The sequence below is a fragment of the Capsicum annuum genome, chromosome 2 (assembly GCF_002878395.1).
Source record: "Capsicum annuum cultivar UCD-10X-F1 chromosome 2, UCD10Xv1.1, whole genome shotgun sequence".
Lineage (NCBI taxonomy): Eukaryota > Viridiplantae > Streptophyta > Magnoliopsida > Solanales > Solanaceae > Capsicum > Capsicum annuum.
Window position 1 is genome coordinate 124,986,524 of NC_061112.1, and position 13,285 is coordinate 124,999,808.

A 13,285-nucleotide genomic window follows, 5' to 3' on the forward strand; every position below is an offset into this window, starting at 1 on the left:
AACCTAATTATTCCATTATATTTCCATGAACAAAAAATAAGGTGGACAAAAAATTCTCCACATTAGATATCTACATGGATACATTTCTTTTGGAATAAACATATAACTAATTGAGTTGTCAAATCTTCATAAATCATATTATTAACAAATCATGATGTCCAATTCTGAAAAGTGAAATTCTTATATAATCTCCCTTGCCGGAAAAAAATGAATGATCCTCTTATAGCAGACCAAATTATTAGTCGGATTAAACATCTTGATCGGTTCCTACACTAACTAAGTAGTGAAAGGTGTTATATCTCATGGATGAAGGTAATTGGCAATTAATACAACTTTACTAGTGCGAGTTGTATTGACAGAACATGGAAATGAGTGAATGTTGAGAATGACTAGAATATCATGCAGGCTTGGGGAGGGGAATATGCACTTTTAGATTCAATAAATGTTCAAGTCATCAATATCTAAGATCAAGCAAAGAATATCCAAAAAAGAAAAGAAGAAGATAAATATAGATAACTCACCAATATATGCAGAGATTGAAGAACAGGACAGGCATCTAAGACGGGAGAAAGTTTGACTATGTCAAAGTTGTACATGCTTTCAAATAGCAAGACTAACATCCCAAGGTTTCTAAATATCTGCATCTCTGTTGGGAAGTGTGTTACCTAACAAAAAGGAATACTTCAAATGATTAGGGTGTTCAAAAGACAAATACCAAAGGAATTTGACAAGCCAAGAAATCATCAAATACCTGAGTATTTCAAGCAGTGACTATTAAAGATTTAACCTGAGCAGGTAAATTCCCTACAAATTCACCAAATATGTAGGGCATTGAAGCATCTATGCAAAGACTCATTTTTACATGTTCCAACACAGGAACGGAAGAAAGTAAAATCTTACTCTTTTACTAAAAAAACACTCAAACTCATGCAGTTTTGTAGCTTGAAGATCAATCTCTTGCAATCTGCCACAATCAGCAAAAGAAGTATGGGTAGATAGGAGTGTGAAAAAGAAGCATGGGTAGCAACTCTCAGGCGATCCGCTATCCAATTGCAACAACCGGTGCCGAAAATATTGATGCTCTTAATAGAGTTCTTGCTGACCTATGTACCAGAAGCAATCCTAAGGTTCTTCCATTTCTTTCAACTTTTATTTTTTCGGAGTCATTTGTTGGATTTTAAAGATCAGTACTGGAGTTCGAGTAGCTTAGGGAATCTTGATGTGACCACTGTATTGTTAGCTACTCTTTGTGTCCTTTTTTTTGGGTGTTGTTACATTTGTTGAATTGTTGAGTAAGTGGAAATACAAATTTAGTGATTGATTTTGATTTTCGTAGAAATAGATGAAAATCAAAGAAGATTCTAAGGTTCTTGATTTTTTGTTGAATTTTTTAAGATTAGTAGTGGGGTTAGAACAGTTCAGGAGATTTAATTAGTTGAGTTGGGGAATTAGTAAGGTAGTGGAACCAGACATTTACTGGTGTGATTTTGATTTTATTAGAAATTGATGAAAATTATAGGACATAATTAGACATTTCTCAGGAAGTGTTGGATGCTGTTATTTGAAACCTTGTATATGTAAAAGATTGAAAATAAAAAGAAAGCAGAATGCTACAGTTTATTTTTGGGCACATTTATTTATTTTTTGATTTGTGTGGAAGAAGACAGACCAGCTTGTAGGATTACACGGAGTTTGTTGGCTAATCCATTTTGAAATCATGGCACTACATAGAAGTAACTGTTTGCTGTTTTGTATTCAAATCTTCTCCTATATGCCTCTTGCTATTTATGCTTATTTATTTTCCTTCTCAATGAATCAAGAGAAATAGATAGGTCTTGATTTTAAATTTATATCAACCATCTTAGTGAACTTTTTGGTTTGAAAAATAATGTGAATACAAAGTTTTGTTTTTTTTGTTTTCATTCACTTTCCCTATTCCATTTTTCTACCAAAGGTTAGTAGAGCAGTCTTTTGCACTGGCTGTTTGATATTGATATTGATGCGAGTTTCTGTCTTAATCATTTAATATTCTGTTTTGCTCAGTCTTGCTGTTTTTGCTGTTTGAGTTTGCATGCTCTCTATCTATGCCTCTTTCCATCCTTCCCAGTTCCCTCTTCTAAAATTATCTTTCAAAAACTTGAACTGCTTTTGAACCAAGCCAATTCTTATTTATTCTCTCTGGTAGGATGGGGATGTATTGACCTTGAGGCGGCTTGTAGAGGAAGAAGCTCGTTATCTTAGTGGAGAAGCTTTTGCTCGTTTCATGGATTATCTATATGAACGTATTACTACATTTCTTGATAGTAATGAAGTTTCTGAAAATCTGGGAGCATTAAAGGCTATTGATGAGCTAATAGATGTCACCATCAGCGAAAATACATCAAAAGTGGCAAAATTCTCCAATTACATGCGCGCTGCCTTTGAAACAAAGAGTGATCCTAAAATCTTGGTCCTTGATAGTAAAGTTCTTGGTCACCTAGCTAGATCTGGTGGTGCAATGACTGCAGATGAAGTAGAACGTCAGGTGTGTAGCATTTTGATGCTTCAGATACTTGATTGTCTGGCATCAGGATCTCAACTCTTTTGTATTTTCAGGCTAAAGTTGCACTAGAATGGCTTCGTGGTGAAAGAATTGAGTATCGTTGCTTTGCTACAGTCTTAATATTAAAGGTACAATTATCATATTTCTTCATGATTTGTTTTATAAAGAAAAATTTTGAAGCTGGGTTTAGTTTATTTCATCTTTACATGATGGGGAAACTTTGAATTGAAGTCTTTTTTTTGGTTACTATCTCTCCACCCTAGAAAATTCTACTGTTCTCACCGCCATTCTACCAAATCTCCCTTTTCCTTTCTCCAACTTTTCCACCCTCCAATTTTCCATTCTTCTAGAAGGTACCTAAAGTGGATTCCTCACTTTTCTCTCTCTTTCAAAATCGTGCATGAGACTTTCATCTCGTATGGCTTCTAAGTGATAAAAGAAAGAAGTGTTCCCAAAACTGAATACAAATATTAGCTATTTATTAAAATTTTATCCTAAAGGTTAACTAGTGTTTTTTTTCCTGTTATCACCTAATGAAGAGTGAAATAGTTCATACTATAGAAATGTGGTTGTCATTCTTATAATATTTTAAATAAATCCACCACATAGCATATTGAATTCCAGATACGAGCTAAGTATTTGTTGAAGATGTCCCTGTTTCAATCTCCTATCTTTAAATTTTAGGGAATGGCAAAAAATGCTTCAACCGGCTTCAATGTTCACGTTCCAGAGTTTGTGGATGCTATTTGGGTTGCTTTGAGGAATCCAACATTGGTTGTTCGAGAAAAAGTTGTTGAGGCATTGTGTGTGTGCCTTCGTGTTATTGAAAAGCGTGAGACAAGGTGGCGTGTTTAGCGGTATGTCTATTTTTCTCTTCCCTCTTATCATTTTCCAGAAATACTAAAAGATTGTTTCAGTGGCAAATTTATTGATCCAAGCATCTACTCTTAAATTGGTGGTTCCGACAGGTATTATCGAATGTTTGAGGCTACCCAAGATGGATTGGGGAGAAATGCTCCTGTTCACTGTATACATGGATCCCTTCTCGCAGTCGGGGAGCTACTAAGGTTTACTATCAAATTGCATCCCATTATTTATTTCATTATAGGAAAATATTTCTGATTTTCTTGTGCTTTGTTAAATTGTTGTGATCTGCTGAATGTTTGAGAAACTGGAGACTTAAAATCTCTGGTTATATCGGGGAGGACTTAAGAGTCGGTCTACCTCAAATCTGAGGAATTTACATGTTTTGGGTGCAAATGTCTGCTACCTAATTGTTTCTTATATAAAGTAATTATAATGAAGGGGCAAAAGGCATCTATTACCTACTTGTTCTTATTAGCAATTGAATCTAGAATGCATTTATGATCTATAGATTGATTATGATCTCTCCGTATGTGTGGGATGGGGGTGGGTGGGGTGAGGGTGGGGGGTTACCTGGCTTCAGTCATTTGTAAATGACATCTCTCGTATCAGTTTTCGTTAGTTGATGGTGTATATATTAACAGGATCCTTTGTTGATCTTGGATTATGTGGTCAGGTTTTATAAGATATCGTCTTAAAACTTGTTGCAGATTTCACTTGCAAGAAGTTGAAGCTCTATAAGTGGAAAAAAATTACTGATTTCAAACTTGAAAAACTCATCTTCAAAACCTAACCAAAAAATCATTCCAATGTATAGCCAAACAATGTTTTGAAAATATTTTTTGGAAAAAAAGGGAAAACTTTCTATGTTGAAAAGGTTTCTAGGATAGTTTTTGGTTTGTGATGGTGTGGTTTGTCTTCTTATGAGGTGCTAGTGGGGGTGAAAGGCAGGTTCTTAGGTGATGGATGGCTGCATGAAGAGGGTAAGGTAAGGGGCAAGGTTTTTTTTCCCTTTTTATTTATCTTACTGCTGGGCAATACAGGTCTCTCGTCTTTCTCCTGAAGTTCCCTCCACTCTCTCTTAGAAATGAACAACAACATGTGTATTCTCCTACAATCATCATTACAATAATAACAACGTTCTGTCCATCGTGTTAGGTTTTCGTATAGATAGGAGTGTGAAGAAGAAGCATGGGTAGCAGCTCTCAGGAGATCCGCTATCCAGTTGCAATAACCGGTACCGGAAATATTGATGCTCTTAATAGAGTTCTAGATGACCTATGTACCAGAAGCAATCCTAACGTTCTTCTGTTTCTTTCAACTTTTATTTTTTCGGAGCCGTTTGTTGGATTTTAAAGATCAGTACTGGAGTTCGAGTAGCTTAGGGAATCTTGATGTGGCCTCTGTATTGTTATCTACTCTTTGTGTTCTTTTTTTTTTGGGGTGTTGTTACATTTGTTGAATTGTTGAGTAAGTGGAAACAGAAATTTAGTGATTGATTTTGATTTTCTTAGGAATTGATGAAAATCAAAGAAGATTCTAAGGTTCTTGATTTTTTGTTGAATTTTTTAAGATCAGTAGTGTAGTTAGAACAGTTCAGGAGATTTTGATTTGTTGAGTTGGTGAATTGGTGAGGTAGTGGAACCAGACATTTACTGGTGTGATTTTGATTTTATTAGAAATTGATGAAAATTATAGGACATAAGACTGACATGATTTTAGCTCTGGGTACATCTTGAGTTCTTTTCTTGATTTTTCGTCCTCAATTTTTTTTTTGTTTCTTCTTTCAAGTTTTGTTTTTTTTGGAGTCATTTGCTGAATTTTGTAAGATCAGTAGTGGAGTTAGAACAGTTCAAGAAATCTTGATTTGAGCTCTTTATTCTTCTTTATTCTTCATTCTGGAAATCTTGGTGTTGAATTGATGAGGGAGTAGAATCAGAACTTTAGTGCTTCATTCTGATTTTCTTTGGAATTGACAAAAAATTAAGGACGATTTTAGCTGACAGTATGTCTTGAGCTCTTTTCTTGATTTTTCCATCCTCAATTTCTCAGGAAGTGTTGGATGCTGTTATTTGAAACCTTGTACATGTAAAAGATTGAAAATAAAAAGAAAGCAGAATGCTACAGTTTATTTTTGGGAACATTTATTTATTTTTTGATTTGTGTGGAAGAAAACAGACCAGCTTGTGGGATTACACGGAGTTTGTTGGCTAATCCAGTTTAAAATCATGGCACTACATAGAAGTAACTGTTTGCTATTTTGTATTCAAATCTTCTCCTATATGCCTCTTGCTAATTATGCTTATTTATTTTCCTTCTCCATGAATCAAAAGAGATGGATAGGTCCTGATTTTAAATTTATATCAACCATCTTAGTGAACTTTTTGGTTTGAAAAGTAATATGAATACCAAGTTTGTTTTTTTTGTTTTCATTCACTTTTCCTGTTCCATTTTTCTACGAAGGTTAGTAGAGCAGTCTTTTGCACTGGATGTTTGATATTGATACTGATGCGAGTTTCTGTCTTAATCATTTAATATTCTGTTTGGCTCAGTCTTGCTGTTTTTGTTGTTTGAGTTTGCGTGCTCTCTATCTATTCCTCTTTCCATCCTTCCCAGTCCCTCTTCTAAAATTATCTTTCAAAAACTTGAATTGCTTTTGAACCAAGCCAATTCTTTTTTATTCTCTCTGGTAGGATGGGGCTTCATTGACCTTGAGGCGGCTTGTAGAGGAAGAAGCTCGTGATCTTAGTGGAGAAGCTTTTGCTTGTTTCATGGATCATCTATACGAACGCATTACTACATTTCTTGATAGTAATGAAGTTTCTGAAAATCTGGGAGCATTAAGGGCTATTGATGAGCTAATAGATGTCACCATCAGCGAAAATACATCAAAAGTGGCAAAATTCTCCAATTACATACGCGCTGCCTTTGAAACAAAGCGTGATCCTGAAATCTTGGTCCTTGCTAGTAAAGTTCTTGGTTACCTAGCTAGATCTAGTGGTGCAATGACTGCAGATGAAGTAGAGCGTCAGGTGTAGCGTTTTGATGCTTCAGATACTTGATTGTCTGACATCAGGATCTCAAATCTTTTGTATTTTCAGGTTAAAGTTGCACTAGAATGGCTTCGTGGTGAAAGAATTGAGTATCATCGCCTTGCTGCAGTCTTAATATTAAAGGTACAATTAGCATATTTCTTCATGATTTGTTGTATAAGCAAAAATTTTGAAGCTGGGTTTTGTTTATTTCTTCTTTAAATGATGGGGAAACTTTGAATTGAAGTCTTTTTTTTGGTTACTGTCTCTCCACCCTAGAAAATTCTACTGTTCTCACCGCCATTTTACCAAATCTCCCTTTTCCTTTCTCCAACTTTTCCACCTTCCGATTTGCCATTGTTCTAGAAGGTACCTAAGGAGGATTCCTCACTTTTCTCTCTCTTTCAAAACCGTGCATGATACTTTCATCTCGCATGGCTTCTAAGTGATAAAAGAAAGAAGTGTTCCCAAAACTGAATACAAATATTAGCTATTTATTAAAATTGTATCCTAAAGGCTTGTTATCACCGAATGAAGAGTGAAATAGTTCATACAATAGAAGTGTGGTTGTCATTCTTATAATATTTAAAATAAATCCACCTCATAGCATATTTAATTCTAGATACGAGCTAAGTATTTACTGATGATGTCCCTGTTTCAATCTCCTATCTTTAAATTTTAGGAAATGGCAGAAAATGCTTCAACCGTCTTCAATGTTCACGTGCCGGAGTTTGTGGATGCTATTTGGGTTGCTTTGAGGGATCCAACATTGGCTATTCGAGAAAAAGTTGTTCAGGCATTGCGTGAGTGCCTTCGAGTTATTGAAAAGCGTGAGACAAGGTGGCGTGTTCAGTGTTATGTCTATTTTTCTCTTCCCCCTTATCATTTTTCAGAAATACTAAAAGATTGTTTCAGTGACAAATTTATTGATCCAAGGCATCTACTCTTAAATTGGTGGTTCCGACAGGTATTATCGAATGTTTGAGGCTACCCAAGATGGATTGGGGAGAAATGCGCTTGTTCAAAGTATACATGGATCCTTTCTCGCGGGCGGGGAGCTGCTAAGGTTTGCTATCAAATTCCATCCCATTATTTATTTCATTATAGGAAAATATTTCTAATTTTCTTGCGCTTTATTAAATTGTTGTGATCTGCTGAATGTTTGAGAAACTGGAGACTTAAAATCTCTGGTTATATCGGGGAGGACTTAAGAGTCGGTCTACCTCAAGTCTGAGGAATTTACATGTTTTGGGTGAAAATTTCTACTACCTAATTGTTTCTTATATAAAGTAATTATAATGAAGGGGAAAAAAGCGTCTATTACCTACTTGTTCTTATTAGCAAATGAATCTAGAATGCATTTGTGATCTATAGATTGATTATGATCTCTCCATGTGTGTGGGGTAGGGGTGGGGGGTTACCTGGCTTCAGTCATTTGTAAATGACATCTCTCGTATCAGTTTTCGTTAGTTGATGGTGTATATATTGACAGGATCCTTTGTTGATTTTGGATTATGTGGTCAGGTTTTATAAGATATCGTCTTGAAACTTGTTGCAGATTTCACTTGCAAGAAGTTGAAGCTCTATAAGTGGAAAAAAAATTACTGATTTCAAACTTGAAAAACTCATCTTCAAAACCTAACCAAAAAATCATTCCAATGTATAACCAAACAATGTTTCGAAAATATTTTTTGGAAAAAAGGGGAAAACTTTCTATGTTGAAAAGGTTTCTAGGATAGTTTTTGGTTTGTGATGATGTGGTTTGTCTTCTTATGAGGTGCTAGTGGGGGTGAAAGGAAGGTTCTTAGGTGATGGATAGCTGCATGAAGAGGGTGGTGGTCAAGGTACCTCTTCAAGCTATTTGAGGGCAATTTTTTCTTTTCTATATTGCCATGTATGCAGTTATGCTAGTATGGTTCCATGACGACTTTATTTTCACGGATTTATGTGCTTTTGGTTTGTGTTTCCTTCACAAAGAATAATGTAATATCCTCAAGTCATATGCTATGGGAATTGGACCCAGGATTATCTATCTGCTTGTGATATGATAAATGATTGATAAGAGCAAATTTATCATCAAAATGTGCAGGAACACAGGAGAGTTCATGATGTCAAGATACAGGGAAGTTGCTGAAATTGTTCTAAGATATCTGGAGCACCGAGATCGCCTAGTTCACCTCAGCATAACTTCTCTACTTCCTCGAATTGCCCATTTCCTGCGTAATCGATTTGTGACTAATTATTTAACGGTTTGTGATATTTGATTTCATTTTAATGATTTAATCTGCTTTTACTAACAGTAGAATCTGGATGAATGAGATTTGCATCTTCAATGTTGACTACTGGGAACTCAAGTTTGTTGATTTTACTTCTACAGATATGCATGAATCAGATACTTCATGTCCTTAAAATACCTGCAGAACGTGCCAGTGGGTTCATCCCTCTTGGGGAGATGGCTGGTGCTCTGGATGGTGAACTCATTAACTATTTGCCGACAATAACCTCTCACTTGCGTGATGCGGTATGCTATATATTTCATTACAGATGTACTTGTCTAACTGTACTGTTTCCGGTCTTTCAATTGGAAAGTTATATTTTCTGTTCCCAATGTAAAAAGAAGTTATAAATAACTAAAAGGTTCTCTCTGAGTTTGAGCAGAAATGTCATGAACGGGTTCTTTTGTGTAGTGTTGCTCAAGGGTAACATATGTATTTTCTGTGTCACAGCATTCCACCTTTGGATTGTAGGTTCTTTCTATAACATGTAAATGCGCGAGCAATAATCGTAACAGGTGAAATATGTTTCTCTCCTTTAAAAAATGTATTATTTGCTCTAAAATAAGTAATATACAGATATTATCATTATTTGATAACCAACATAAACATTTAAAAAAGAATCTGTGTCTTTTTATCCGACAAAATAGATCGATTAAAGTATTAACATTATACTTGTATTGCTTTCAATAATTTTCAATTTGAAAATTATGTTTTAACCATCAATATTATAGAGATTATTATATTTAAAAAAAATCTACGTCTACATCTGTATCTATAATCTATAATATATTAAAAGTGTGAAGATCTATAGAAAAACAAATCGAATGTTTTGTCCTTCATTAAAAGACACCTTAATAAATAAAATTATATTTTCACTTTTTCCCTTCAATTATTATACCATTATATTTTTATACTATTGAATATTGACAATAAGAAATCTATCTATATATTAAAACTTAAAAGTGTGAAGGCCTTAGAAATATTGTTTGAACATTTTGCGCTTCATTAAAAATCCATACTTTAGATAAAATTTTCTTTTCACAATTTTTCTAATATTTAAGAGTTTGAAAATTAATTAAATAATTATAGCAAACCTTTTCTTATTAGAAGTCGTTAGAATTAATGACAATTAATAAAAACTCTGATAAAATAAAAAAATCCTAAATATATGATAAAAAGTATTAAGAAAATTAATTTTGGTGGATTTCTTTTCCTTATACGTGAAAAGAAAATATTGGAAGAGAAACGTAGGAAGATATGGCAGGTGTATAGCGGACAATGGCAAGGAGGCACTAGAATTAATAATCTTATATCTATCTGTCTGTCTATCTACCTACCTACCTACCTACCTACCTATCTATCTATCTATCTATCTATTTACCCACCTATCTGTCTGTCTGTCTGTCTGTCTACCTACCTACCTATCTATCTATCCACCCACCCACCCACCCACCTACCTATAATATATTAAAGGTGAGAAGGGTCTTAGAAATTTTGTATGAATTTTTTTCCCTTTATTAAAAGTTTTTGCTTATTCCAGAAAGGAGTTTGTTTATTTGAGATGTTCTTAGGATTTTCTTTTTTGGAGGTACTTAAATTTTAAATTTCATCTATACAAAGCAAGTGAATCCTTTTGAGAGATGAATTTTATTGTTTGATAATAAGGAATATTAAATATCGTGGAGTAACAAAAATGTTAACTTGCAAGCTTGACTTATTATTATATTTAATTTACAAAAAAGAAAAAGAGACACTTGAAAATTTTTTTCACTGTTGAAATAAAAAAACCAAATATTATTTATTGGGCAAAGTCAATTAGTACTATTTTTCAATAATTTATTCATCTATTATACATTTTAGGGTGATTGACGGATTGACGTGATGTACTATTATAGTTTTAAGACTATTATATACCTTCAATTTATTGTAAATAATTTACTTATTTTGTGGATGTTCACATATCATACTTCACATACTACACCTACTAAACATAATGTTAGAGCATGTAATGAAGTTATTACTCTTGTGTATATCATTCACATACTACACCTATTACACATACTATTGCCTATAAAAGGCACTCCTTACTCTATTGTAAATACACACAAAAGTAGAAGAAAATAAAATCTTCTCTTATATCTGTAGGTCTCTCTCCCCTTCCCTTTTGTTTTAGTATATTTTAGAATATTTATTTACAATACGTTATCAGCACGAAGTTCTAGTCAAATTTCTCTTTTTTTCATCCGAACAAGGAAGTTATGTTTATTGATTTTGTTAATATTATCAAATGGTAACTAGTAATTTGGTATGTATCCGATCCGTTTCGTATGAGCTTTAAACTACGAATTTCTTTTTTTTTTTTTGTATTAATAAATTTAGAGAAGAATTGTCTTTATATTTCACAATAAAACTGAATTATGGCTTAAACGTCTTTATATTGGTAAGACATTGGGTCTGAGTCACAATGCACTATTTAATGATAATGATGACCAATGTAAATGTACTTTTGATGAAAAATAATAAAACCTGCCACATTGATTTCCTTCATTCTTTGATATAAATGTGGAAACCGTGCATATAAGTCTAAAAGAAGACAAGTGGTTAAAAGTGTATGTGGACATGAAGGAACAAAGTCATAATTGTCATGACCTTGATAATAATAAAAGGAAGAACACTATGGGTTCCCCAAATTGTCCTTCAAAAGGTGAAGGTAATTTTTGTTCACCATCAATTTGGTATAAAAGGATGTGGACACACCATTGTTGTGCAACATAATTTGATAGGTTTCACATGATTGTTGTGCAACCTAATTTGATAGATTTTACAAATCCTCCATCCAAAGAGAAAAGGATAAAAGTGAAGATACACTTGGCCTTTCAAACTTCAAAGTAATGTTGAGATGGACCTATAAATATGATAAATGTCAAAACATGACAATGAACTTATGAAATAAATTATGAAGCACATATGATTTCAATTCTTGAAAAGAATGTGGCTCGTGTAAGCATTGTGAATGCTTGTCCATTCTTGAAAGTAAATGTGTCAAAATATGAAAAAAAAAAAAAAAGAGAATAAAATTGAGATCATATATGGTTGGATAAATACCAAAACTCACCTCTATGGGAGATTTGAGAAAAAAAAAGGCTTTTCATTTGGTATAAAAAGGTCATTGATGTTATAGTATGTTTTATCATGATCTATCAAAGGATAAAAGAAAGAAATGATTCTTGCCTATAAAAGTTTTGATCAGGACCAAATATGAATATTATGATGTGGTCGAATGAATTTCTCACAGATCGCGTAAATATGGTACACCAAAAGGATTTTGCCAAATATTATAAAAAATAGATTATTAAAGGTAAAAGTAAAGCAAGAAGGAGGTCTTGTATATAATAATTGAGATAATGCATCAAAATCCCCTTAAACTTGTCACTCTAACTTACTTTAGCACTTAAACTTAACACGCGTTTATTTACCCCCCTTAATATTTTTAAAATGAATTAATTCAAACCTTAAATCTGACGTGGCATTTTAAAAAAAAAAAAAAAAGAAAAAAAAGCATGATTTAATTTAAATAAACAAATGGTCCCACTTTTATATAATATATATATATATCCAAATCACACCCTTTCTTCTTCTATATATCCAAATTACACCCTTTCTTATCTTATATATTCAAATCACACATTTCTTCTCCAAAGTCACCCACCCCCTCACCCTCACCCCGCACCCCTTTCTTTTATTTTTTTTCTTACACCTCCATCACTACCCCCACTCCACACCCCTTTCTTTTATTTTTTTCTTACACCTTCACCTCTAATCCACACCACCCCCACCCCCTCCCCTGGCAGCCCCCACCCCCACCTAATTCCCTTTCTCCTTCTTCAAATCCACTATCTCCATTTTTATTAGATTTCATCAATTTTACAAGAAAAAAATATGTATAAAAAAATTGATTGTTGATGCAAGTTTTAATTTGAATAAACAAACAAATTTGGATGTTTGGATGTTTATAATTCATAATTCATAAAGATAAGTTTGGATGTTTGATTTGAATTTGATAAGCTTTATTTCGTAATTCATCATTATGGATTTTGGGGTGGGGTGCTGGCTGTCAGGGGCGGGGTGAAAGAAGAAAGGGGGTGGTGGGGCTTGAAGAAGAAAGAATAGGAACGGGGTGGATAGAAGGGGGAGAGAGTTTTTTTTTTAATATTGTAGTATAAATAAATTAGTGGGGTCACTTTTTTTAAAATAAATTTTGATGTGGCGTTGATGTAGCACTGACGAGGCGCAAGTGTAATACACTCTCCGCAGTGAGAGTGGTGTTGTTTTTTAAGGTGGTATATAATTACTTCAAAAAGATTTAGGAGGGTAAATAATTATCTGTAAAGTTTAAGTGTTAAAGTAAGTTGTCGGAAAAAGTTCAGGGGGATTTTGATGTATTATCTCTATAATAATTTGAATACAATGACTATAATTTTCTCCCTAAAAGGAGATGATCACCATACGAATGGTGTTTTGAAATATGAGATAGTACACAAGTATTTGATAGCCTCGAAAAGCTAATGTGT

General features: G+C 33.6%; 2 protein-coding genes across 2 annotated transcripts; both read left to right on the plus strand.

The window, feature by feature from the left end:
• The first annotated feature begins 972 nt into the window (after positions 1 to 972).
• LOC124885298 (serine/threonine-protein kinase TOR-like) lies at positions 973 to 6,459 on the plus strand. The gene is made up of 2 exons (XM_047406854.1): positions 973 to 1,127; positions 6,100 to 6,459. Exons 1-2 carry the CDS (start codon positions 1,017 to 1,019, stop codon positions 6,442 to 6,444), a joined length of 456 nt encoding a protein of 151 aa, XP_047262810.1. The 5' UTR covers positions 973 to 1,016; the 3' UTR covers positions 6,445 to 6,459.
• A 48-nt stretch (positions 6,460 to 6,507) lies between these two features.
• On the plus strand, positions 6,508 to 9,214 carry LOC107861162 (serine/threonine-protein kinase TOR-like). The gene is made up of 5 exons (XM_047406853.1): positions 6,508 to 6,582; positions 7,121 to 7,278; positions 7,406 to 7,504; positions 8,528 to 8,687; positions 8,816 to 9,214. The coding sequence occupies exons 2-5, from the start codon at positions 7,124 to 7,126 to the stop codon at positions 9,062 to 9,064; spliced, it is 663 nt and encodes a 220-aa protein (XP_047262809.1). The 5' UTR covers positions 6,508 to 6,582; positions 7,121 to 7,123; the 3' UTR covers positions 9,065 to 9,214.
• Positions 9,215 to 13,285: the final 4,071 nt, after the last annotated feature.